Genomic DNA, 27,850 nt, shown 5'->3' with positions numbered 1-27,850 from the left:
AAGGGCTTTCCCTGGAGAGCTGGCTGTGACATCCAAGACAAGATCATGGAGAGAGAGGGCAAATTCAAAGGAAGTGTGCAGTCCTAGGATTCCCTGTCAGTGCAGCTGCCTCTGCCTCCTTCAGCAGCTGATTTTTTTCGATATTGAACTAGTGCTGGTAGGAGAGGGGGCTCAGACACAATCTATGTGCAGGCACCCACTACTCAGGGACATTCAATCCCCTTCTGTCAGTGCCTTTTATAGAATAAAAATTATTTGAGAAAGGGCTAAAGTAGACAAGAGGTTTACAGGAGTGCAGAATGCAAGGCAGTGCAGTCAACACTTACCAGATCCTTGCAAAATCATGGAATTCCATTAAATGACCCAAACCACTTAAAACTGAGCTTGTTACTGGCTTTCTCTTATCCCAAGGACAAGTTGAGATTTCATTGAAAACCTTGGGGAAAACACTGCCCTGGTTCTGTTTTGTTCAGTCTACAGTCTTCAATAGCTGGGATTTTTGAGTCAGTTTTTGTGAACATCTGGATTACCCAAATTATCCACATCTTTATCAGACAAAGGAAGATAATAATAATGAGAAGGCTCGGAGCTGGGTGCCTGGAAATAAGGTTGGACTCACAGCTTTCTACCACAATAAAAAAAAAAATAAATCATTAAAACCTTTAAATGGCATCTTTTGTTCCAGTCAGAGTCCCTTACACATGTACCAGTGGAAGTCATCGCCTTCCAAATACACACAGGAGCTGATGGAAATTTTGTTATGGCCCAATGATGCAGAAAGAAACTGGCAGTGAGATTTAACAAGGTCACTTCAAGGCACAGAAACCTCTGTGAAATATGCTCATTCCCCACATGGCCAGGGAGGTGAGGGATAAACCTTTCACTTATAGGAAATAGTGATTTACTATTAATTTCCAGAAGAAGGAAATCCTTTTTTAATCAAAATAATTTATAGGGTTAATCTAAAGGCAGTGTTTGCTCGCCAGAACAGAAACCAAGGCAAGGTGAAGATGGATGGGGTTTGTCCATGGGATTTGAATCAGCTCAGCACAGGAGGGCCTGTAGTCAAGGATACCTGTATTATTTATGGCCAGGGTTTTCAAAAGGGAATAGATGGCCTTGGATCCCCTGGGTTTGGTCGCCCAACGTGTGACCTGTGCAGAGTACCAGCCTCCCTGAAAAAACAGCCTTTTGAAATCCTATTTCCCACTATTTCCTTTGGGAACCCGTAAGATTTGTTGTATCTGGTGCTTGTTGCTGGTTGTAGATGGGCTGAAATCCAGGATTCCCCCACTGAATGCTGCTGGATTGCAACTGAGTATGGCTGAACCCAGCAAGGAGCAGAGGAGCCTGCAAATTCCACAGGGAAAAAGGGTTTAAACAAATGTTGGTTTGGGGGTATTTTTTTCTGGTTGTTTTTTGGGAATGTGTGGCTGCAGCAGGTGACTGAGTGATGCTGGTTTTGCCCCGATGAGGAGCGATTGCCCCTCTGCTCCCCTGTTCCTGGCTATGGGAGAGGTGCTCAGTGCTACACAGGACCTGGCTCTCAGGATGTAATCCCATGCTTCAGCTTCGAGTTAATTTGATCTCACATCTGCTGCTTATTAAATTAATGCTGGATGGTTCCCTAAAATGAGCACTACAGATTTGTATAGCGTATCACAGGTGCTCAGGTGCTGCACTGAGGGTCAGGCCACCGAAAGCAAAGCAGGGAACTGTACAGGAGTCCACACAGCCATGGGAAAATACAGTGTGGTTTGTCACTGGAAAGGCTGACAATTGCTGAGGAAGAGATGAGATAAGAAAAACAAGACAAGTTGAGTTTGGTACTACACTGATGTTATTTATAATCTCACTACAGACCTAATTTCTCTTGTGACTGTAATCCTCCCCATTTGCAGCAAGCAATTTATTATATTGGAAGATATTTGAGATGCTTTGGGAGTAGGGAAATTATTATACATAAAATATGTAGCTAATACTATTAGAACAGACTTTGATTAATTTTGCAGCTGGCAACACTACCCGTGCCTGAAAATTAAATCCATTTGCTATCCGTGTGGAAGTAATTGTGTTAATATCAAAGCTAGTTTTAAACTGAAATGGGCAGAGCTCTATTCCATGTCTCCCATGCAAGGAATCAGGGATGCGAGATGAAGGGCTAGAGTAATCATTTCTTGCTAGCACAAGGAATTATCCTTTTCTCCACAAAATTTTCAAGACTTCAACAGAGTTTTTTTATGATATATTTAAGGTATATTCAAGCATATAGATAAATTCAAGTGACCTTATCTCAGTCTCACCTTTGATTTGCAATATTGCCCGTGGGGCAGAGACTAATATTTGTATTTGTACTACTTGTTTGTACAGCACCAAGCACAGCAGAGCCCTGTTCTCATGGGCAGGTTCATCACCCCGGTAAATACCGACAGCAAAGATACGTGCCCAAGCCAGAAATATCTCAGTCTAATTACACTGGAGTGATTTTGAAAAGCAGTTGGACAAGATTAAAGAGACAGCTTTCGTTAATTAAAGACTGTTTGGGCTTCCGGTGCTATAATGATCCCAGCTGGCCCCGTATCCTCCACCTCTGGCTGCAGCTGGGCTCTGTGTATCCCCCCCTTTATTTCTCCTGTTAAAAGTTTTCCTCCCTGCAGCCTGTTTGCTGGAACGCAGGGCTTCTCTCCTCCTCCTCCTCCTAAGCAGGAGGTGGGCAGGTCTAACTACATTAAATATACAAACATACTGTGCTCACTCTCTGCTTCAGAGGCATCAGTGGCCCATCAGCATCAAAATCCGAGCACAGGCTGCCCGAAGGGCTGGGGGAAGGCTGAAAGCAGCAGCAGCAGCAGCAGCAGCAGCAGCAGCAGCAACAAATAAAGAGAGCAGTCAAAGCGCCCCGTAGGAAAGGGGAGAGGAGCAGCAGGAGAGCCCAGGGAGGTTGGGCATTCCGGACTCTTTACAGGAGCTCTCTGCAGCCCCTACGCATCACTTGTGAGTGTATGAGCATCAGTGTCCCAGGAAAGAGCATCTTTCCAGGAGCAAGAGCTGGAAATCTCTCAGAAGAGAAAAGGAAAAAAACCAAAGCACCAGCTGTTATCCCTTCCCTGAGGGAGAGAGAGTGAAAGGAGTTTAGGGGAATGAACCTGGAGGATCCAGAGACTCAGAGTGGAAAAGTTGCCCTGACGGGAGACTCTGCGTACTAGAGCTCTGCTCCACGATGGGATTTCTTGTGCCTAAAGGAAATCTCCTCCTCCTGCTGTGTGCCAGCATTTTTCCTGGTAAGTTTGAGAAAGCTTTTCTCCCCTGCTCTGCTCTGTAGCTCTTTTCTCCCTTATCCTTCTCAAAGACACGCTGTGGAGACCAGTCCCTGTCAACAAGGAATTTCCCTGACTCCTCCATCCTCCTGCCCCATCATTTCTGGTCCCCTGAACACCAGCCTCTGCTGAGCAATGCTTTGCCTTTATTTTCTGCTCCTTGTCTGAAAGGGTTAAAGCCGCGGTGGAAAGGGGGCAGGAGGGAGAACCCAGGCAGGGGCTCAACGTCCTGCTTCTTGCCAGGGTTTTTCTTTCCTGGGTAAAGTGTGTTAATGTGTCTCGAGGCTACAGCCCCGGCTGCGGAGAGCACAGCCAGCGCTCAGCTAATGCTTCCCTTTGTATAATCCAGGGCAGCTAAAGACTAAGTAGAAGCCATATTCCACGAGGGACGTGGGGAGAGCCCCCGGCTCCCTCTCCCCGCTGTCTGCTACAGCCGGCACAGGAGCGCAGCTCCTCCGACAGCCCCTGCGTGAAACGTGGCTTCAATTTTTAATAACCAACAGGCACCTCCGACAGTTCCTGTAGCCTACGTGCAGGGTCAGGGCTGCTCCTTGCAGCCTCCAACTTTTAAAGTTGTGCCTGAGAAAAACTGCAGTCTTGTTATCCAACCTGTGCTCTCCCCTGTCCTCCTCCTTCCCCCTTAGTTTTTATGAAATTACAGCTATGAAGGTTAAAGAGCTGAATTTCAGTCTGTTGGGTTTTTTTTTATGATGCATTTGGTGCCAGTTTTAATGTATAAATATGATCCAACCCCCCTATCTCCCAGCAAGAGGCTGCTTTTTCCTTTTAGGCTTGCCCTTCTAGTATCACTCTTTCCTGCTTGCAGACTTCAGCGCTAGAAACTTGCCATAAAGTGACCATAAAAATTAGATTCAGGGAAGAATGGCCCATGTAGTGTTTTCCAAATGTGGTATTATTGGTGGCCATGCTGTGTTCAGACCAGTCCTGCTCTGCAATAGAAACCCAACCTTAGGAATTGGCCACTGTGGGTGAACAGAGCGAGAAATACACGGAGATGTATAGCAGGATGTCAAGTCACCCGGGTGATATCATGTGTCCCCATGTGCCCGTTGCTGGGGTTTGCCACAGTTTCCCCCCCAGAGAAGGCTCCAGCTGTGCCAGCCCTTGGAGCTGCAGGTGTTTTATGCTGCTGTGCCCCGTTCCTTCCCCGCAGCCTTCGGCCATGTGGAGACCCGAGCCCACGCGGAGGAGCGGCTCCTGAAGAAACTCTTCTCTGGTTACAACAAGTGGTCCCGTCCCGTGGCCAACATTTCGGACGTGGTCATTGTCCGCTTTGGCTTGTCCATCGCCCAGCTCATCGACGTGGTGAGTACAACCCCTTGGTTTTGTGTGACAAGAGGCCCAGAGTAGCCAGGCTGGGGCTTGGGGAGAGGCTCCTGGTGCATGTGGGTTTTACTGGCTGATCCAGACTTGGGTTGGGAAGACTTTGCTCTCAGCAGAGAATAGTGATTGTGCAGCCAGCTCTGCTGAAAGAAGGCATGACTCATGTGAGTAGCTGGTCATCAAAGTGGATCCTTCATTCTTCATTTACTATATCCTAATTTCCCTATCAAACCCCATGGGACTGATTACAGCAGAGCAGAGGAGCAATTGGCATAAATGCCAGAGAATTCTGGCTAAGGAGAAGATTAAATACCTCACTTGGAATTTGAGCCATAATTACTAATTTACACCAGCTAATAGGAACAGCGCTTTGCGTACCTTGGGAAGAGACCTTGCTGAAGAACTTTCTGCAAATTAAAGTTTTGAGGGCTTTTAGCTAATCTGGCAGATATTAACGAGAAAATTGTTTCTGAGTGTTTGCTCAAATAGAATTTACACGTGTGCAAACTGCATGTGCTCTGTACAGAATGACGTGGTCTGCAAGCAGACTGATGTGCACTGAAATGGTATTTAAGGGATTATTCTGTCACAGTATGTTGAGGTCAAGTGTTGGATCCACAGGACATCCCTGCAGGGCTGCAGATGTCAGGCACAGTCACAGGCTTTACAGCCTGTGCAGATCTTGCTCCCTCATGCTTCTCCTTCCTGTCTCTGTTTGCACCTGGCACTTCCCAGGACAGCGTGTTTGGGCACCTGCACGTTTCTTGAGCAAGTTCAGCCTGTCTTTCAGAGAATCACAGAACAGTTTGGGTTGGAAGGGACCTTTAAAGGTCATCTAGTCCAACCCCCTTATTTTTCAGAGGAGGAGGCTCCCTGACATTTTTTACTGTATTGATGTGGCAGAACAACAGAAGTGATAATGCCCCATCCCTGGAAGTGTTCAAGGTCAGGTTAGACAGGGCTTGGAGCAACTTGGTCTAGTGGAAGGTGTGCCTGCTCATGGCAGGGGGTAGAATGAGATGAGTTTTAAAGTCTCATCCAGCACAAACCATTCTGTGATTTCTACAGTAAAGGAAAATATAATGCGACTTCAAGACATTACTTCTGTGGGACAATCATAACAGATGGCTCTCCACACCATGACATATTTTGAGATCACAGTTTTGAGATGCAACGGACACAGAGCCAAGGTGTTGCAGGAGGTGGGGAATCAAAGACACCAGTTGCTGGTGAGTTGCATCTCCTTGGGCAGAAGCCATCAACGTTCAGCTTTGCAGCACAGAAATGGTCTTCCATTCCCCTCCTCGCTCTTACATCAGCCTGAGGGATCCAGGGCTGTTTGCATTTGCTAATGTTGAAGTGGTACAGTTCTCATCTGAATAATTGATAAGACTAAAGATGAGACATTAGTGACTGTGGAAGCATGAAAGAGATTTTCCATTATGCAGCTGCTGAATTGTGGAAGGGGGGGATCGATACACCTGCTCCATAGTGGCTTCCCAGTTTACTTAAGAAGAATTAATCTTCTTAAAATCATGTCAGTGGTTAGAAGTGCAACTCACAGGCAGATCTGTGCTGAGGCCTGTGGGCATGGCTGGAGGAGAAGTCTCAGCCCCTCCTGCCCCAGTCTGTGTGGCTGGGACTGGTGACACCCCTGCCACCACTGCGGCACTTCAGCTGTGTCTCTCCCTTCCCGACAGTGACAGTTTTGGTGCAAACCCTGCTGCAATTGTTAGACCCAACGTTCAGCTCCCAAAGACAAGGAGTCTGAAAGAGAAATCAGAGCTGTATTCAAACCCCAGCTCCTGCTGACAAAAGCTGGGGGCAGGGGAACAGAAATCAATGGGGAACTTGACATCCCTGCATGTCCTTACCTCACCCTGGCGTGCTGAGGGTTTTCTGAGCCCACAAATAAGTGGTGAGGGATCAAGCATGTGCCCAGGAGCAGCCACTGAGAGGCACACTTGGATTCCTAAGCCTGTTTCTCTGCAGGACCTCATGTACTGTGTTCACCTTGAGAAAAGGGGCCAGGCAGTGCAACACCCCCATGGCTGCAGAGTCACTGCTGTTCTCCAGGCTGGCTCTGTGAGGAGCAGACAGCTGTGCTGGTGGCACTTGGTCATCAGCACATTGCAAACCCCCCTCCTGAGATAAACCCATGGGACTGGAGTCATGCTGCACTCAGATCAGCAGGATGGCAGAGACTCAGGTGTGATGGGCAGGAACTTCCACCAAGGGTGGTTCCAGAGAGAAAAATGTCAAAAAAGGACAGCACCTGAGAGACTGAGGCTGTGGTGGAGACCCTCCGGTGCTTGAACTGCAAAGTGGTAAGAGAAGAAGATGTTCAAGGATCGGTCTAGTCCAGGGTGTGCAGCCTCCTCCAGTGGCATTCCTCATCTCCAGACAGCACCCAAGGAAGTAGCTGGATATTTTGTCTTCCTTTGTTGCTCAGTGGAGTGGTTTTTGTGTTTCTCCTTCCTCCATGTCACTCTGGTTCCTAACCCCCGAGGAGAGTATCTCTGATCAGGTTTTACACTTGGTGCACCACAGCAGTGAGGGGGCTCAGGAAGGAGGAGGCACAGCTCCTCCCAAACCTCCTGGTACTTAATGTTCACAATCAATCCTGTACTGCCACAAGAGCAAGGTTAATGATGAGCAGTTTGCTTCCAAATGAGCCCTGCCAATTCAGCTGGGTTTGATGCCAACCAAAGAAGGAGAGAAAAGAAATAAACACACAAATAAGCTCTGAGCTCTGGTGTGACACTTCCATCAGAGCAGCACTGGGCTCTACCCTGGGTAAGTCATCTCAGTTACTTACAGAAATGTTGTAACAAACACAAAAGGCAAGCAGCAAGCAGTAATTAACTCTACTACAGTGCTACCAGCATTATATCTGCCCTATATTTTTTAAATATATATATGTACAGTCATACCTTTCCATACTATTTCTAGTTAGAGTCAGGAAAAAAATCTACCTGTTGGCAGAATGGGAATACACCAGGCTGTCCAAGTGTTCCATGTCAGCAGAGCAGCTTGGATTTATTCAGAAAACCCAATCCATATGCTCTCCTTCATCTATTTGGTAAAAGGAAAAACGCTGCTGAGCTTCTGGTTTCCAGAGCTGTGTTCATGGGTAACATTTCACAGGAGAAGCACTGAACACCACTTGCAGATGAAGCTGAGCATTGTAATCCACCACACGTGTGAGCAAGGGTGTATATATCCAGAACTCCCTTCCTTCAGTGCACAGGTCAAAGCCAGGCTGTGGAGGTTTCTCCTCTACCTGGCATCATTGTCCTGGGCTGAATCCATCAGCACAAATCCTTCCCAACAAATTCCAGTCCATCTGCTCACAGGATTGCTTAGGTGCAGGCTCAGCTGTTCGGTGGTATCAGGCAGCTGTGCCCTGTCCCATGTCAAATGACAGAAACATCTGCTTTTTATTTCCAGGATGGAACTTACATTTATTGCAGAGGTGATCTGTAATTACAGAAATGATGTACAATTAAGAGAAATTTAATGAGTCCTTCGGGCTGCTTCGTCTGCTTCCGTAACCAATATCTGATCTTGCATTTCAGGATGAGAAAAATCAAATGATGACCACGAACGTGTGGGTGAAGCAGGTGGGTGCGACCAAATACGTATTTTTCCGTGTTCCATTTCAGTTTTGCGACTGAACTCTCACAGCTTTGTAACCGCCTCATTTTTGGCAGGAGTGGCACGACTACAAGCTGCGCTGGGACCCCCAAGAATACGAAAATGTCACATCCATCCGAATCCCCTCGGAGCTCATCTGGAGGCCAGATATTGTCCTTTACAACAAGTGAGTGTGGGCACCGTGGCCAGAGGGCAAACCCATCCTCGCAAATTTTCTCTGTTCGTGGTGTTAAAATGCTTCTTGCAATTACTCCTCTTTAATTTTGTCCTTTGTGGTTGGATTTCACGCAGATTCTATAATATCTGTCCCAGACGTGCCTTAAATGATGTGAATGACATTCATTGCAAGGGCTTTGCTCTCCTAATGATCCTTTCTCTGGGCAGCGAGTTTTGTTGGGGGATGCCAGGTATTGTTTTCTCTTCACATGTCAGATGCACAATTGAGCTGGATTTGAGCTTTCAGTCCTCTTAGATTTCATTTCACCCAGGAGCTCTCCCCTAATTCATCACCATCAACTGGAAAAGCCAATTACTGAGGATGGGCTTAAATAAGGAAAATATGCTGAAACGTGTCAGGCTTGTGTGTCTACAAATAGCAGTGTCAGGTCAGCCAAATACCATTCTAGAATGATTCCTAGAATGATTCATTCTAGAATGAAACAGGTATTTGTTCCTCATCTCAGATGGTTGGAACCTCTCTCTTGTATGGACACTTCTTAGGGAGCAGGTGATGGTTTTCTTTCTTTCCTTTGGAGCCTGTTGATATTCTTAGAAAGATTGCCCAAGTGTCAAGACTGTTTTCTCCTAGGCTTATTGTACCACAGCTCTCCAGTCTCCTAGGATGTTGGATATACCAATTTCCCACCCCAGCACAGGCTCCAGCAAAAACGCTGCAGGCATCAAACAAAAACATCTTAGTATGTGGCTTACACTCAGAGAAAACACTCACAGCAGCAGCCAGGCTTGTTTTTAATAAACAGTTGCCTGGTTCTAGCTTGATACGATTTTGCTTCTGTTTAAAAAAAAAAATAAATAAATGGCTGAAGCAGGAATCTGCCCAGGGAATTTTGAGCTCTGGAGACTACAGGAACTGTTATCTTTCCCATTAGCTCGTTTCTGATCCTCAGTGGTGTGGAGTGATTGCAAACCTCTTGGAAACCACTGTATCCCCACTCAGCGCCTTTCAGAGATTAGCCCAATGGAAATGACTAATTCATAGGCACTTGGACCTTCCTGCCTTACAGGGACACACTCTGAGCATGAATATTGTATTACAAATGCCTCACACTGCAGCCAAGAAAGGTGTTCACAGCTTCCACTGGAAAAAAAAATTGAATGTCCTTGTCATTCTCACTGCTTAATTAATGACATTGGCAAGAATTATTATTTCTGGAGCTTCTGGTGGTTGTTGTGGTGGACCATGGTGCCAAAGGAAATAGCATGGCACAAATCTCCATGGGCCCTTTGTGCTTCAAACCATTCATTTGCTGGATGGTGCCCAAGAGCCTGATGTGTCATCTCTGCTTCTGCTCCCTTGGCTCACCAGGCTCATCACAGCTGATGAGCATGGGCCATGCAAGGAGGGGCCTAGAAATGAAGAATCATAGAATCCTAGAATGGTTTGAGCTGAAAGAGATCTTAAAAATCACCTAATTCCAACCCCCTGCCATGAACAGGGACCTCTTCCACTAGACCAGGATGCTCCAAGCCCCATCCAGCCTGGCCTTGAATGCTCCCAGGGATGGTGAGGCCTCCAGAAGGAGACCTTGGTATCCTTTTGTGTTTTGGGCATTTTGGGACTTCATGCTGAAGGCATCCCCCAGAGGTCCATGGGCACTCAGACCTCCAAGCTGGGTACCCCCTACACGCTCTGCCCCTCTGCTCTGTTCTAATTCACTGTCACTTGAGCATCATCAGGGACTCCCGGGAGCCCTGGAGTCACAGCAGCTACTCCAGAACGTCCTTCTTTCCCTCTCCTGGGGCACAAGCCTTTCAACCTTGCCCACCTCATTGCTCTGACTTGCAGGAGGTTGGGCAGGTAGCAAATCTAACTGTACTGGGGACCCGCTGCCACAAAGGGGAGTTCTAGTGCCCCAGCTACCCAAATCCAAGCTGCTTCTCTCCCTTCATCCATACTTATCATTAATAATCATGCCTTCCTCTGTTGGTTGTCATGAGTCTATCATGCATTTTTAATTGGTTCCTTTATCCATGAATTAAACATGGCTGTAGACACCATCCATTAGCCAGTCAGTAATGGTTTTCCATTAATTCTATACCTCTTTACAGCTTTATTTCCCTGTGCTCTTTCGTACAGCCTTATGTGAACTGTTTTCTGCCCTGGGATGTACTTCTCTCTTCTACCTAACTTCCTACCAAACACATCTGGAGCTGCAGTCAATATCTTAGTTGCACTGCTGTGTCAGGTTTCACATTTTTTAGGGATTGCAGGACAATACATGCAAGGCAAAACCTGTAGCATGATGGGACACCAAGGTGAGGCTCTTCTGCACAGCAGCTCACCAGCTGCATTACCAGCCAGGGCTTCTCCTAGTGGGCATAGAAATGATAGTGACTGCTCCTGGGTGATGCTAACAAGGATTCCATCTTATATTTTACGTGCATATATAGTTTAGAGGGAATTTAACATAGGTGCACGGAATTCTGGGTCTCTAAGAGTAAGAGAACGTGCAAAGGAACTTTGGTGGAGGAGAGCAAGTGGCCACGTTGGCCTTTTGCACTCTTCAGGCCTTTTAACATGACCTAATTAATGCTTGCCACCAGAAGTATGGTATTTCTGTTTGGGGTGGAATCCTTTGGAAAAGAGACATTCTGGGCAGGAGATTATACAAATGCCCCTTCTGTTTTTATTTTGTGTTATATATATATAAATGGTAGAATTTAAACTGATTTCAGATTTACATCGTTAAGGAAACCTAACCCCTTGCGGTGAGGTTATTCTCATATCTTGGCTCATTATTGTTGAAAACCCTCCATTTACCCACTCCAGAGGCCCAAATTAAATCAGTAAACTCAGTTGGTTTGGCCTAGAGAGTATATGTAGTTGTCAACACTCATAAGGAATCTAAAACCAAATTAATATCCTACAGGGAAATTAATATGCTGTTGAATTTTCAGGCTTGATGAGACAAGTTTCAAGACTCTGTAAATAGTTTCTGCTAGATGTGACATAACATATGCATAACAGAAGAATATGAGTTCATGGTGAAGTAACAAAGCCTCCTCTTTGCCAAGAAAACTGGCTGTTCCTTATCTAAGGTTGTAAAGGCTCTTCAGGCACCACCAAATCATTTATAAATGAATTATCTAATCCTCTGCATTGATTTATTTTCCCATTCATTAATGGATTTGAAGAACGTTTTATTTTTTTTTAACATATTTGAAGTAAAAAAAAAAATATATATAATTTTCTCTAAAAAGGCAATAAGCTCTTGGGGCTGCATTTTTTTTTTTTTTTTGCTTCTTTACCAGTGTTTGAGTCCCTTGGCCACTGTGCAACATAGGAGCTCCAGAGCAGAAACCCCTGAAAGTGCAGGTTTGCATCCAGGTGCTCCAGCTGCTAAAGGCTGCCCAGGAAAATGCAAGACATGTCCTTGAGATTAATGGATGGGCAGGGAACTTGAAATGTGAGCTTCACTGCCTGTTTTTCCACTGTATATTTGTGGTAGCATCATAGCATTTGTCTTCTCTCTAGCCTGATTGTAAAACCTGGGAACGTTGAGAATTCTAAAGTCCTCAGTATTTTCTGGTGTTAACTGTTCCAGAAAATAATCCCTGCCTTAGACTCCACAGTCACAAAAAGTAAAATAAAATAAAATAAAAGATCTGACGTGAAGGGAAATCAAACACAAATTTCTGTAATTAGGAGTAGGAAATATCTTGAGGAATTCACCCAGTGGTAAAATGGACACAAAGGATTACTGGGCTGGGTTAGATGACCATCTGGCAGGCAGCTTTTGAAAACCATGAGAAAGCAAAGAGTCCTTTTGAATTGTACTGCAGCAGCTTGTTCTTTTGAACTATTCTGTGATGTTTGCAACCAGTTTTATTTCTGGAGTAACGCTGGTTTCATGACTCATCCAAAGCTCTTTGGAGGAGAAATACCAAAAGATGCCCCAGTCTAACCTTTAAAATATTGGAAACATTCTTGACATTTTTCTTCCTGTGTGCTGGCACAGATCTCATCATTGTGCACCAGATTGTACTTCACTTACAATAGGCCAAAAATCACTACTTCACACTTCAGCTTCCCTGATTCTTCTGGGAGTTCCAGTGACTGTAATTCTGGAGAGGGATTATATCTTTAGATGCTTTGAGGTTTTCTGCCAAGCACTATCCAGTAATACAGGAACTGATGCAAAGAAATCTATAGCAGGGATCTCTCTCCTGGGCTGTTGCTGTGTTCCCATCCAAGGGCTTCTCCTACCACTATGCTGAGGACAGAGCTGGAGTTTTGCCTTCAAAGTGCTGACAAGGATCTTTGGCAAAGGGAAGAATTGGAGCAAAATGCACCAATTCAGCACTGTTGGAGCCTTCTGAGAGACTTGTGCTCGTTCCATGGGTGTAGCACAGCCGTTTCTGAGACAGATGCCTATTTTGCTGAGGGACAATCAAAGTATTGGTTATCACCAGTTTCTAAATATCTAAAGCAAGCAAAAGCTGGGATGTGACCCAAAGAAGTAACATCAGTGACAGACACTTCCATCTGTGAACCCAAAATGTTTTTTATCCAATTTGCCAAGACCTTGGATATATTTAAAACCCAACCGGATGAGATCCTGATCCTCTTGTAGCTGATCCTGCTTTGGGCAGAGAGCTTGAACAAGACAATTCCAGAAGTCCCTTCCAACCTGTGCATTTGTAGTTATAACTTTGGTAGCAGAAAACAATTGTTTAAAACAACGTTTTCTGGCTTGCCTTTGGAGATAATTTTAATCAGAATATTACAGAAGTGTCTCTTCAGTGTGTACAGAAAGGGTGCTGAGTACATTCTTTACAGGGGTCTTAAAACCACAATTTTTCTTGGCTGCTGCTGGTTGATGAAAAATGCTTTAAATGAGGATATTCTACTTTACCCATATGTGTATATTGCTAATTTTCAGGCTTTTAAAGCTCTGTTTGGATTTAAATTTTATCATCAGAAATTAAAATAAATGTGTGCCTCATTTACATGCATTCTGAAAACGTTTAATTTTGTGAGATGATGTATCTCCCAACTACAGGAAAATAGAAACTGACACACACACAAAAAAGAAAAATTCTCCATTAACAGAGCTTTTTAATGAAACATGGATGATGGCTGCCAGTAAAACAATGCCATCCTTGAACCCTTATAAACTTAGGAGATTTAGGAGAGCAGCCTTTATTCTCAAAATGAGAAATCAAAGGCTGCAGCACACAGCACAGCTTTTTCCTTGGGAGAAAAATAAGCAACTTCCTTTCTTGCTGTGCAGTGTTGTATTTGGCACAAAAATGTGAGAGCTCCAGTACTTTATTATATTTTTAAAGCTGTCAGGTCAGAGTAATCAGGAGAGCCTGACTATCTTAGTTCTCCAGATCTTGTGATGTTTACCTTGCACTCATGCCTTCTTCCAAATGGTTTTTCATGACAACTGTCACAACAGAGTGGCCTCGACTGAACGAGATGAAAATGTGCTCCTGCTATAAAGGAATGGCTTCAGATTTTCTCTGTCCCGCTATATCAGGTCTCCCACCTTCCTGCCTAAGGAAATATTCACATTTGCAGCCAGGGCTGTCGGCACAGGAATGGGTCTTCCCACAGCAAAGCTGTCCCCAAGGAAACAGGGTTTCCCCAGTCTCGTAACTGCAGACTCTGTTTGCAGTTGCTTGTCTCACCTTTATACCCTGGAGGAGACTGAGAAAAGACTTTGGAAGACTGTCAACAGCCAGGTGACCCTGTTTTCTCCCTCTCTCATGTGGGGAGAAGCAGAATGAAAGTCTCACCCAGGATGAAAGCATCTCTCTGGGCTCGCACCCGGGATGAGAGCATCTCTGCAGGTTCCCCCTCACCGGCAGGGTGCCAGCAGGAGTAGCTTCCAGTCCAGTAAACATATGTTTGAAGGTCCTATGTGGGTGGTAAGCTTGGGGAAGGAGGCACAAATATATACATGCATGAAGGATTAAGATAACTGAGAACACTGCCTTTGCATGACATAGCTGGCTGGAATACAGTCTATGTACACAGCACGGCTAATTTACCCTGCTTACAAATTCCTCTGCGTTGAACTGCAATGAGAAGTTCAAACACACCCAGTAGAGTTAGGAAATACTTCACAGCCCTGTTAGGTTGGTGAAGCAGGAGCATCCCGAGGTGTTTTATGGCTCCTAAAAGTCAATAGCTGACTAAATCTAAGAAGCTGTTCTGCTGCTGGTTTCACTCCTGCCTTGGCAATGCAGGCAAGACCCAGCCTGGAAGGCAGTACCAGTGTAATTTGTAATAACTTGTGAGCCAAAGAGGACCCAGGATGAGGCTGGGTTTTTTAGGCAAGCAATAAACAAATACATTCCTCTTCAAACATGCAGAATATTTACAGAAATAATTGACATACAAATCTGCAGCACCACACTAGTTCCATCTACACTTGCAGAAGAGGTATGTGGCTGGTCAAACAGAGGCTGCAAAACTGCCAGGCAAGGGGACTAAAACACAGTTACATGAATTAATATGATTCCTGGGTGACCTTTTAAGAAGAGTTTCGTGCCCTTTTCCAACAGTTTGCCAAGGAAAAATGCACACCTCTGTTGTTTCCCCAGCCACTTACACATTGTTCTACCTGAGAAGTGAACCACTAGTGGATGCTCATAATCCCTTTTCTGTAATAAGATCCAATTATAAACATTGTTCTATTAATGAGCGATTTAATCATGCCTCAGAGATATCATTAAATGCAGAATTGGATTCCATATTCCTACAGAGATTTAGAAAGAAAACCACTGAGAAGAGCAAACTCTGGACTGTCACTTGCTGTGCATGTTTCATGTCTCAATCTGGCTTTACAGTGCAGGCAAAACCCAGGAGGAAAAAAAGAAAGAAAAAGAGGTGGTTTTCATCCGAAGCACATGTTCTCAGGGTGTAAATTAAATTTAGGAAAGAAGAGGTAAGAAAGGAGCTGGGTGGATTGTACAATGGTATTTCTCAGGTTTATTTGCTTTGGAGTAACTCACGGTGCTGCTTTTCCCTTAATCCCTTTGAGACAATCTGGGTTTATACATAGTTTTTGCTTTCCTTTAAAAAAAAATAAAAATAAAAGGCATTTTCGATCTTCAGAAATAATCCAGTTTAGAGATAAAAAAAGCACTAGGTCCTCTTGTGTCCTTTTGTTTTTGTAAAATCTGCCACAAAGCACAAAGACTTTCCATTAGAGAAACAAAGAAGAGTTTAGTAAAACCACACACGAATGTTGAGTTCATTTTTTTCCATTAATTCAACCAACCTAGAAAACTATCTCAAGAGAAAGAGGTCTGGGCTGTGATCATGGGGACTGGGGGCATGTTCTACCTCTGCCAAGATACCACGTTGACCAAGCAGCTCAGTGAGGGCCAGACCCTGCCACTATTTCCCAAAATGAGCCATACTACACCAGGCTCATTTTTAGGATGTTTCACAGAGCAAGAAGGAATATGTGATGCAAGCTGTGATGCAAGCTATGATGCACTGGAACAGTTTGCTCAGAGAAATTTTGATTACCCATACCTGGAAGTGTTCCAGGCCGAGCTGATGGGGTTTGGAGCAACCTGGTCTAGTGGAAGGTGTCCCTGCCCATGACAGGGAGTTGAAACCATATGGTATTTAAGGTCCTTTCCAACCCGAATAATTCCATCATTGTCTGATTGTATGAAATGTCAAAAAGTCCTTTTTCACCCTTTTGCATATGAATGAATTGGTGTTCTCCTAAAGAAATGAATTTAGGGAAGTTCCTCTGCATTCTGCAGCTTAAGGAACTGATCCTGCCAGATCATTCCTATGTTGTTCATCTTGCTACTGGTGAGAGGTAGCAGAGGTGAGACCCCTGCACACCCTGTCACTGTATGGCTGCTGTCAGGGGACATCTGGGCACTGAAGCAGCAGAGCAGGGCCAAGGGATTTTGCCAACTGCTGGGAAAACAGCTGCAGGCTGGGCCAGCTCCTGCAGGAAGGGCTGGGCAGGAGCAGAGAGCTTTCTGTCTGTATCAGCCTGAATAATTCATCTCAAGTTTTTAGCAGAAGCTCTCTTCCCCTGCTCAGCTTCCCCTTTGTCTGGCAGAGCTGCTGTTTGTGACTCGACTTCTTCCTCCAAAAGCCTGGAAAATGGCTTTCTGATACAAAATCCTGGGCTGTTATCTATTTATCCTGTACTGCCACACAGAACCCGACTGAGAGTCCCTGTAAGAAGACACCATAAAAGACAGTTCTCTTCCTGACTGGGAAATCAAGAGATTGACTTTCATTATTCCTATTAATAGGATGCTCTTGCTGGTTTTCATGTAAGAGACCGAACGATTACCCAACATTGTTTCATTTTTAGCAGCTGTCACAATTAATTCTGCAGAGCTCACAGCTACACTACCTGAGAGTGCTTCCTCCCAGCCCTCTAAAGCAAACTCAGCCCATTCCAGGGCACTTAAAACTTGTGCACAATCACCTCAAAGAACTGACTTATGCCAGGTAAAGGCTGACACTGCATGGAAATTCAGGGCTTGTATAAGCCAACAGAGTTCACAATCCACTGGACGGAGCAGATGGATCCAGTGTTTGCACACAATGTGCTTCTTGAATCTCTCTCAGTGTATTTTTGGAAGCCAGGCACTAAATATCTTATTTCTTTAGCAAAGTTGACACGTCCTAGAGAAGTCTCAGTCTTTTTTGATCTTCCATCTCTCCCCAGTGCTGACGGTGACTTTGCAGTCACCCACCTGACCAAGGCTCACCTCTTCTATGATGGGAGAATTAAATGGATGCCACCTGCTATATATAAGAGCTCCTGCAGCATCGATGTCACCTTCTTCCCCTTTGACCAGCAAAACTGCACCATGAAGTTTGGCTCCTGGACCTATGACAAAGCCAAGATAGACTTGGTGAGCATGCACAGTCATGTGGACCAGCTGGACTACTGGGAGAGCGGGGAATGGGTCATCATCAACGCCGTGGGCAATTACAACAGCAAGAAATATGAATGCTGCACGGAGATCTACCCTGATATAACTTACTCCTTCATTATCCGGAGGCTGCCGCTGTTCTACACCATCAATCTGATCATCCCCTGCCTGCTGATCTCCTGCCTGACTGTCCTGGTCTTCTACCTGCCCTCCGAGTGTGGAGAGAAGATAACCTTGTGCATCTCCGTGCTGCTGTCTCTGACTGTGTTCCTGCTGCTCATCACAGAGATCATCCCATCTACCTCCTTGGTCATCCCTCTGATTGGGGAGTATCTTCTCTTCACCATGATATTTGTTACCCTGTCTATCATCATCACTGTCTTTGTGCTCAACGTGCACCATCGTTCCCCACGTACCCACACGATGCCTGACTGGGTAAGGAGGGTCTTCCTTGACGTAGTCCCGCGTATCCTTTTCATGAAACGCCCCTCCACAGTGAAAGACAATTGCAAGAAGCTCATTGAATCCATGCACAAAATAACCAACGCGCCGAGGCTTTGGTCCGAGATCGACGTGGAACCCAACTTCACTACCTCATCTTCCCCCAGCCCCCAGAGTAATGAGCCTTCACCCACATCTTCCTTCTGTGCCCACCTCGAGGACCCAGCCAAGCCTCAGCCTATCTGCAAGTCACCTTCTGGGCAGTACTCCATGCTGCACCCAGAGCCTGTACAGGTGACCTGCTCATCTCCACAACCCTCATGCCACCCACTGAGTGACACCCAGGCCACCTCTGTCTTGAAAGGCAGATCACTGAGCGTTCAGCAGATGTACAGTCCCAACAAAGCAGAGGAGGGGAGTATCCGCTGCAGGTCCCGGAGCATCCAGTACTGCTACCTGCAGGAGGACTCTTCCCAGACCAATGGCCAATCCACTGGCTCTCCAGCATCCCAGCGGTGCCACCTAAACGAGGAGCAGCCCCAGCACAAGCCCCCTCAGTGCAAGTGTAAATGCAAAAAGGGGGAGGCAGCTGGCACACCAGCCCAGGGGAGCAAGATTCACGGCGCCAAAGAGCAACACCTTGTGCTGATGTCCCCAGCCCTGAAGCTGGCAGTGGAAGGGGTTCACTACATTGCAGATCACCTGCGAGCAGAGGATGCTGATTTCTCAGTAAGTATGCCAACTTAGCCTGCTCTCCTTTAGCAACCCAAAAATTATCTGCTAGGGAAGCCCCACCAAACGTTAAGGCTATACAGAGCATGTAAGTGCTGATGTAGGCTCAGCCATCCCTGATATTGTGGCTTTTGGACTCATTGGCCACTGCAGACACAGCTGGAGACGTCCTTGGGGTCTTGGCAGGCATGAGGGCCAAGAGGGCAGCACAACCAGACTGTGCTCAGGGCTGCTCTAGGATAATGGATTCTCCAGCAGAAAATAGGAATAAAGTTGTTGTTAGGTAGGGAGGAAGCAGGTAAGATTGTGAAAGAGACCCAAAACGCAATCATCTGGTGGGAAGAGAGACTTATTCTTTACAGAGAAGCCTCTGCCAGACAGGGAACTCACAGTCTCTGTTTTTTATTAAGCCTTGACTTTGACTATGGAGCCGAGGAAAGCGAATTCCCCAAACAGGTTGTGGTTGTGGGAAGCACGTAGTAGCATGGGGATATTGCAGGGTGTGATTCCTCATTAGTGGACTTCCACTGGAGCAGTTGGTTCTGTGCAGGGAGGTGGGTGGACAGACAGATTCCACGCTTACTCTGTGAGGGTAAATATGGCTACAAATAGAGGAAGGAAATAGAGGCTGAAAGAATCTCTTTCAACGGAGATAGTGATGCACATAACAAATGCCACATTCTTTCACACCTCCTGTAGCTCTTTCCTGCAATACTATGGATGCAGTGTGCTAGAAATGATGGCCATAATGAAGGAAGGCACAAGATAACCTGAAATTAGTCATGTTATTAATGGAAAGTCTTACCTAGCTTTTTCTAGACAGATCCATAAGCAAAAGTTACTTCTTAGCTGTGCCTACAGTTTAAATTTCTCAACATTCAGAATCAGTGCAAGTCACAGTGCTTTTATACAAGACTTCCTGGGCATGAAAAGTGTCTTTTATTTGCACTTTTCACAGCACTGAGCACTTAGAAGCAGCAACAAAATGCTGAATACTACTGTCCTCTTTGATACCATAGTTAAAGGCTTCTGTTCTTTAATGTATTTCACTTCACAACATCCCTTTGAGGAAATAACTGTTTATTCCTCATGTTGAGGACTGACAGCCAAAATACAGAGATGAAGTGACCTGTTCAAGGTCACAGAACAAATCTGTGGCAGAGATGGGCTGCGAATCCTCATCTTTATTAGTTGACAGCCCAAAACTCTTTGCCAGGCTAGAGCACTTCACAAGCACATTAGGAGTGCAGGAATTAAACTCTGCTCTCTCCCTCTGGCAATAACCACAAGTAAACCCAGGGATGGCAGCTGAGTTTAACTCACTCTTTTCCCCATGGTGCAAATGAAAGAATATTACACCAATAATACTTCCCATTTCAACTGATTCTCTCTGCTGAGCTGGTTGGTATCATCAAGAACTGAGTCAATTAACATCTCGAGTTCCTTCCTTTTAATTCTTTAAAATGAAAACAGTCTTCAAAAGCCATGAATTTTCTTCTGCTACTCTTCCCTCTTGAAATGATTATCCTGAGGAAAAGCAATTTAGAGCACTAAAAAGCACAAAAACAGAAGAAAAGGAGCACTGTTGAGCCTTTGGTCTCTGACCCAACCTCCTGCCAGCCTGTGAGCAAAGGCACCAAGAAATCATCCAGCAATGAGCTGTGGGCAGGTCTGTGGGCTCCTCTTGGGGAGTCTGGAGCACTGGTGTTCCTGGGGGTGACCTTTTGCTGCTTTTGCACAACAGTTGTTGTTGGCACAGTAGGCAGAGCTTGGGTTTTCAGATCTGGGGGAATAATGCTGACCTCAGTCTGAGGCTATACTATTTTCTCTTTCTGGATCCAAGAGATATCAAGTGGAAAGGCACATTTTTTTTTTCCAGGTGTAAATGAAAAAGAAGAGGGAAAAACAGTTTTCTGGAATTGAAATATACTGTGAGGAGCAGAACTCATCGAATAAAATGAGAATTTATTGGGGAAAAAATCAGTACTCGGGAGTTTGCTTTCATCATAAAATCAAATTGTGGCATTTCTTCATGGAAGTCTTCCATAAATCTATCAGGAGGCGTCTCTGATAAAACTGCTGAGACACAGCTTGCTGTCTCATGGGCAATATTTCCACAGACATGCACCTTCCCAGAACAAGAACAGAGCTTCTTTTGAAGTTTTTTTTCTAAAGCTCCATTGCCACAGGGGCAGCGCTTCTAAATTAAAAGTAAATAGCTCATTTAATTAAGTGCTTCAGCGAAGACAAAATGGGAAATGCAAGAGGCAGTTGTTTGTTACAAAAAGATATCTGCAAACAATACAGGCACAGTGGGACACTGGGGAAAACGCAAGGCGGAATTGTCCCGGCAAATGATGGAAATGCCATTAGAAATTAATTACAGACTGAAAAGCAAAACGAGTTGGATGTCAAACACGAGCCAAAATAACCAGACACCAACAGCACCATCTGGGAAGCCTTGCTGTCCGTGGCTGTGTGTGTCTGTGGAATACTGTAATATGAAGATTTTGAAGACAGCTTAAAAATAAAATGGGAAGGAATAAAGCTGAAGGGGAGGAGACAGAGGATAATCTCACTGGTTTATTTTTAACAAAGTACAATAAAACCACCTGGGACTGCTCTAATCTGTGTTGCAGACTCCAGATCCTGGGGATCAGATGCCACCAAGTCACCTCAATCCTCCACTTAAATCCTGGGGCTCAGACCTGTGAGGAGCTGGACCGGGAAAGAGCTGCAGATTCCCTGACTTTTTGGAAATTTGAGGGGGGGGGAATCAGTTGCCCCTGATTCTTTTCTGAAAATAGTTTTGAGTGAGCTTCTTAAAAACTAATCAAAATGCAGCTCAGGACTTGTGGTGGCAGATGTTGGCAGCTGCAGAGATGTCAGAGGGACGTCTGCAGATCCTGCCCCACGTGAGGTGCTGGACCACAGGGAAACGCTACAGTGCTGGCAGAGCACAAAACACAAAATCCAGATCATTTTTTTTCTTCCTCCTCCTTTTTTTTTCATTATCTCTCCATAATTTGCAATTTCACCCTCTGTGCTCTCGGTCTGAAGCTGGATATTGATTTTACAAACTCATCTAATGCACTCCCAGCCATCATTTTCAAGATGGGCTGAGTATTTCTGCATACACCATTAGATTTGAAAGCAAATTTCTGTCAAATTTTCAAGTTGTTCCTCTTCTCCCATTTCCCCCTTCTTTTCTCAAAGAGAAAATCATCTAGTTTCTTTTCTTGGCATGATCTAGCACTTTTACTAGCCTGAATATCCAAAAAAGCTTATTTTGCCAGAATGGGGCACTATTAACTCAATCCAGCTTTCCAGTTGGACTTCAGATGGTACATTTCAGATTTTCCTTACACATTGGTTATGTCATGAGACACTAAACACATACATACAGTAATCCAGAGCTTACTTAGCTGCCCTTCTCAAGAGGAATTTTAAGCATCAGAAACTCACTCCAACCCTCAGCAAGTGATGGACAGATCAGAAAATAGGTGCAGCAAAGGGGAGTTATTGACTGAGACTGTATCCTAGGGATGACATAACTACTTTTGGGTTCAGTGGTCACTATTTCTTTTACTCTAATTATAGATGGTTGTACTGAGGGCTGTGCAATCATAAAATAATAAGATTTTCCCCAAGAAGGTGACAAGGCACAGGATGAACCTCTGTTTGTTTCCTCTACCTATTCAGTAATAAAGGCTGGCTTAACTCGGTGCTGGTTTTATAGGGAATAAATCTATCCATTGCGTGAAAATATTTAACTGATTCTTACACTTTTGGCAACGTTCAGGTGCTCCTGAAATTGAAAATGCTTTGTTCAGAGGAAATATGATTTGGTCTCCAGTGCTGCCTCATTTCCCAGTTCACAAAGCTGCTTACTGAGCCAAGGAGCTCAGTAATGCCACTGTACCTGTGGAAGCATCATCTGCTCAAAATGGCATTTCACTGATCTTTGGATTGCTTCCTTCTACAAAATGAATTTTTGGCAGCCTTGGCTTTGCTCTGCCTCCTTCTCCTTTCACCACACTCCTGACTTGCTGCACTCACAGCCACTGAAGAGGTTTGAGCGAGCTCCTGCTGAGATGTTTTCCCTGAAGAGCAAGGCAGCCGTGCCAAATTTCAGCCCTCGGGTCTATTAATCACCAAGTGGGAAATTGTAGGAAATTCTAATGGGTACAGTCATATCAAATAAAACTTTGCCATCTGATCAGTCCCCTTCCTTGGAAAGAAATTATTAACAGCAATGTAATAAAAGAGGTTTTCATATTATGTGGTTTCTTAATGAAACAGCCATTTACAATTTCCGCCTGATGGTATTAATAAGTACTAGACCTCCCCAGAGAGGAATTGCTGGAAAATCCTCCCACAGCAAGGCAAAAACGGAGAAAAAGGAGAATGAGGGACACCATTGCTTTTATTTGCTGGTTCATTTTCACTGCTTACTCACCCAAAGCTTTAAATCCCTTTGCAGAAAGAGGTTGGCTTCATTAATCTGTAAGCAAATCTGTTTATGAGCATGGGGAAACGACTCGTTTCTTACCCCTCACCCTCCCCAGCTTGAATCTCATCCTCTTTTACACACCCAGTTACAGCTGTTGCTCATGGGAAAGGGGATAGTGAGTGTGCAAGTGAGGAGCTTAATTATCCACGAGTGTGTGTCCTCCCTGGGGATCTGTGAACAGGGTTTGTGATTGCACATGCACACCCACAGACCTTCTGGGAATCTGTCTCTCACATCAACAATTCATAGATTAATCTTTGCCATCTTACAGGACCACTAAATGTGAGACCTTTCCCTTCCTATCTCTGGAATTAAACAACAATATCCTTTTTTGGAACAAAACACTCATAGTTTTCATAAGTTTTGGTCTCAAATAGATGTTAATAATCGGCCTTTCTGTGTTCCCAGGTGAAGGAAGACTGGAAGTACGTTGCAATGGTCATTGACAGGATCTTCCTCTGGATGTTCATCATTGTGTGTTTGCTGGGAACTGTTGGCCTCTTCCTCCCACCGTGGCTGGCAGGAATGATCTAAATACAGGCCCAGAGGGAAGAAAGAATTATCCCACTCTATGGATTTTAGTTCACCTGGAAGGAGAGGAACAGAGAAACGGAGGAAACCCTTTGAATAATTCACTGTGTGTCCACGCTTGAGTTGCTCCAGAGCTCTCGGGGAATCCTTTCCGAGGTCGCGTCATTTTGCCAAGACATTTTCATCTCCTCCATCTAATCTAGGGGAAAAGTTCTTATTAAAGTCTGTCCATAGCATGGTGGCATTCATTGGCATATACTCAGCAATGTAAGAACACGAGCTTGTCCCTAAAGCAGCACATAAAGGGGCTCTGCATCCCCAAACCAGCCCCTGGCAATTAGCTCCAGTCGTCCTCAGAGGTCTCGGTGTGCCCTACCTAGTGATTTTGCCCTGTCAGTCTGAAGTGGTTCAGGGCTCTGTGTCCCTGTATGAGTCATTTTATAAATAAAGTTCTGGATTTGGGATACCTGTGGAGGATGTGGTCTGTGGTCAGCTGGTGGAAAGGCTGAAATGACTGCTTGGGACCGACAGTGATCATTAGCACAGCAGATGCAGTTTTTACACTGACAGATTTTACTTTGGCCAATGACCTTCAGAAGCTGTGGGGATCAGAGCTGAGTGAGGACCATGCAAATGGAGGGAGGATTTGGAGTTAAGACTGGGACCATGTTTGTAGCACTTTAGTGTACTTTCAAAGGAAATACCCTGGATCCAAGCTGCAAAATAGCAGAGGGTCACCTTGAGCTGTAAAACCCGTGGCATAGGTGAGGAAGGTACTTAGAGAATGGGAAGCCTAAGAGAAGCCCAGGATGATTTTAGGATAATAAGGAAATAGGGGGAACCCCGAACAGGACACACAGGCTCAGGAATTCAGGATGACACTTTGCAGAAATTACAGGCCTTAAACATGGCCTGTTGTCTCAGCAGCTGTGCTCTTCCCAGCTCTACCCAAGCTAAATCAATCTTTTTGCACACCTCGTCCTTGCTTTGGGACCTGCAACAAGAAGGCAGGGACAGGCAGCAGCAGCCAGAGAGAGAGGGATTCCAAAGCCCTGTCCTACTGCAGGGTGACATTGGTGCTCCAAGGCTCAGCTGAGCTAGAGGTGTGAGTGAAAACCTGAAACACAGAGGGCAAGTGTGGGCTTCACCTGCCGTCTGCCTGTTCTCTGTGTGCAAGTGCAACTGCAGGAGACTGACCACACTGGAACAGTCAGGTGAAGCCAGAGCCGGGTGACACCCCAGGTGGAATGTGTGCCACATCTAAGGGGGACATGAGGCTTGCCCGTGCCACATGGCTCAGTGAGCAGCAGAGAGCTGCCCAGGCTTGTGACAGCAATACTGGAACTGAAACAATATGGTTTAGAGACTTCTTTGAAATACAAGTTACTGCCCTCAGTCCGAACAGCACAGGCTAAAAATCAATGCAGTGATCAGCCTGTGTGGACTCATCTAAGAAGTTACAACTGACCTCCATGTTCACAGACTCAGCCAAGTGCTTAAAATCTGTTCAGCTCACAAAAAAAAAGAGTAGCTGAGCTTTGGGCCAGTTCCCGAAGAGCTGTGCTGGCACAGCACAGGGAGGGAGGATGAGGGAGCCTGAGCTGCTGCTCCTTGTTGCTTGTTTTCAGAATAAAGAGCGCCTCGGTCTTTGGAGATGCTAATTTATCCCTTTTCACAGTCAGTGAGTTTGCTTATGGCAATGAAAGGAAAACAAACAGTCAAACATCTTCAAGGTCTAGTGCATAAATGTACCAGCACAGCTGCAGTCTGTGTGCAGGGCTGCCAGTGGAGGGGACAGCGGGGCTGCCTCACAGTCTGTGTGACAGGCACGCCGGGCTCACAGGGGCAGCCTGGGCCCTCTCCAGCACCTTTTCACATTTTGAGTGCACCAATAATCACGAAAGCAGAAGATTTGTGACCCTGGGCATTGCTGGGTCAGGGGCATCGTATCTCAGCGATGCCCATGACAGATGTGCAGAGCTCCCGCTCTCCTCCTCCCCCTGAGCCCATGAGGATTGCTGGCAATGGAGCAGGTGGGAGGGTTGACTGTGCATGCACATTTTTAGCAATAAAACCACACTCATTTTCCAAGCTAGGATGGAATCAGCAGTATCTCAAGTTTCTGCTCACATCTCCCAGCAAACACAGGCTTGGGCAGCAGATGCCAAAAGCCAACCCATGGCAGGGACCCACAGAGGAGAGGGGACCTGTACAGTAAGAGCTGCTGTTGGGCCCCTGAGAGCAGAAAGGAATGATTTGGAGGCAGCAGGAGAACTGATAAAAATTTAAGGACAGATTAAGAGCCGAATGTTTAAGGTGGCATATTGGGAAATTCAGTAGGGACAGGCATAGGCTGTATTTTGTTCACAGCAAAGGGCCCATTTCAAATCTTCACCTTTTCTGCTAAAAGTTATTGCCAGTGCACACAGTGTGAAGTGCAGTGTCTCAAGGGGAGCGTGGCACTGTGACAGCAACAGAGAATTCTCTGGCAGAATGGCCCTGCCAGGCAGGAGGAGGAGGAGGAGGAAAGGGCTCCATTAGCACATCAAAAGTATCAAAAGGGTGTGATTAGGAGTGCTAAGGATGTGGTTGTGTCCCTGAAGAGTCAGTGCCACTTTGGGATCAGAGAGTTTGGCAGGACAAGATGACAAGTGACAGCTGAAACCAGTTACAAAGGTGTTACTGGTGTTTGGGGAGAAACTGGGGTAGATCTCTGGCATCCCCTGCCTTGCTAAAGACAGAATATTTTTCCTACACTGGTAGCTACGCTCCTTCTCATGTTGCATCAGTAGTTCCCCACTTTAAAGTTCAAATAAATTCTTCCTTCTGCTTCTGACATGCTTCCCTGTGAATTCTAAAGAGAGAAATTAGGAATCAACACTTACCACTCTTTCTTAGACAAGTTATTCCCTCTTGGAGGTTGTTTAGGAGGATGCTATCCCTCCATAGAATTCAATGATCAGAAACTGGAATAAAACTGGGACATGAACCAGACTATAACTGTAGAATAATGAATAATTCTGCTATTCCTAACCCATGAAACACAAAGAGAGGTTTTTAGCATATGAAAGACTCCAGGAAAATGCATGCAGCCAGACTGCTAGCATTTATAATGTTCCCATCTCAGAAATGATTCCAAGGACTTGACTGAACAAGCTGACGTCAGAAGAAGAGTGAGGAAGCAAGACTGGGATACAGCAGGAGCTCTAAATCTGTCTTGGAAGAGACTCAGAGCAAAGTAATGGGTTTTCAGGCTCCAGGAGTACAAAACTAAGCTCAGAGACCCCAAAGGCACCACAAACAGCAGATATAGGTGTTGATCTTTTCTGTTTTACTTGAGCAGGAGATGATGTATCCTCAGCGTGGTGATTCCTGCTTCCCCTCCAGTACAGTTCCTTTGGGCATGAATGGAAGAAAACTGACTGTAATAACCTCAGTTACCACCATTGCTCTCTTTTTCCCCACATCCTCTTTCTTCTGATTCCCTAATGCTCACTTTGTCTAGATCATCTTCCCAGCCATAGAGGATGCAGGGTATTTTATCTGCAGCTGGATGGCAGGATGATCTTGTAATCCCCTTTTCCCCAGCATTTTCAGCACTGTTCTCTCTCTCATTCTTCAACGAGCTAATCCACATAGTTTACATCACCTCCCTTTTGGATAAGTTTCTCTAGACATTTTGAAAGAAACTGTACTCAAGGAAATCCACTGGTGTAGGGACAGACAGGCAGCAAGATGCAAGTGTGAGATGCAAGACTCATGTATAGTATTAAGAAAATCCCCCCCCTAACAGCCCCACCTGGCTCTCCCCCACTGCAGTGAGGTCCATTTATGAGATCTTTCGTTCCTATCCAGGATGTCTTTTTGTTTCCAGCTCTTTAAATCTGGCCCAGCCCAGCTGTTGAGCCCTGGAGAAAGCCTTTGCTGCTTGTTAGCAGTGTTGCTGGTTACTCCTCTATGCTTGTATTTTACTCCTGAGACTGACTTAATACCTTAAAACAATGCTTTTAGCAAAAATATCTGTCACTGAAAGGCCAATGCCAGAATTCAGCTGCACCAGGTGGGTCAAACTCTGCAGCAGGAATAAAAATCTAAATTTATTGCAATTTAAAGACTGGAGGATAGAAGGTTTAAAGAAAATGGAGAAATGATGTCACACTACAAATGGTATGAAAAAGAAAGTCTCTATGGCACAGAT

General features: G+C 45.3%; 1 protein-coding gene across 1 annotated transcript; it reads left to right on the top strand.

Moving 5' to 3' along the window:
- Positions 1 to 2,739: 2,739 nt before the first annotated feature.
- On the top strand, positions 2,740 to 24,116 carry CHRNA4 (cholinergic receptor nicotinic alpha 4 subunit). The gene is made up of 6 exons (XM_017833159.1): positions 2,740 to 3,281; positions 4,492 to 4,643; positions 8,240 to 8,284; positions 8,375 to 8,484; positions 17,225 to 18,605; positions 23,530 to 24,116. Exons 1-6 carry the CDS (start codon positions 3,221 to 3,223, stop codon positions 23,653 to 23,655), a joined length of 1,875 nt encoding a protein of 624 aa, XP_017688648.1. The 5' UTR covers positions 2,740 to 3,220; the 3' UTR covers positions 23,656 to 24,116.
- Positions 24,117 to 27,850: the final 3,734 nt, after the last annotated feature.

This window comes from Lepidothrix coronata, unplaced genomic scaffold (assembly GCF_001604755.1).
Source record: "Lepidothrix coronata isolate B3197 unplaced genomic scaffold, Lepidothrix_coronata-1.0 Scaffold212, whole genome shotgun sequence".
NCBI lineage: Eukaryota > Metazoa > Chordata > Aves > Passeriformes > Pipridae > Lepidothrix > Lepidothrix coronata.
This window is presented reverse-complemented; position numbering and strand designations above follow the sequence as displayed.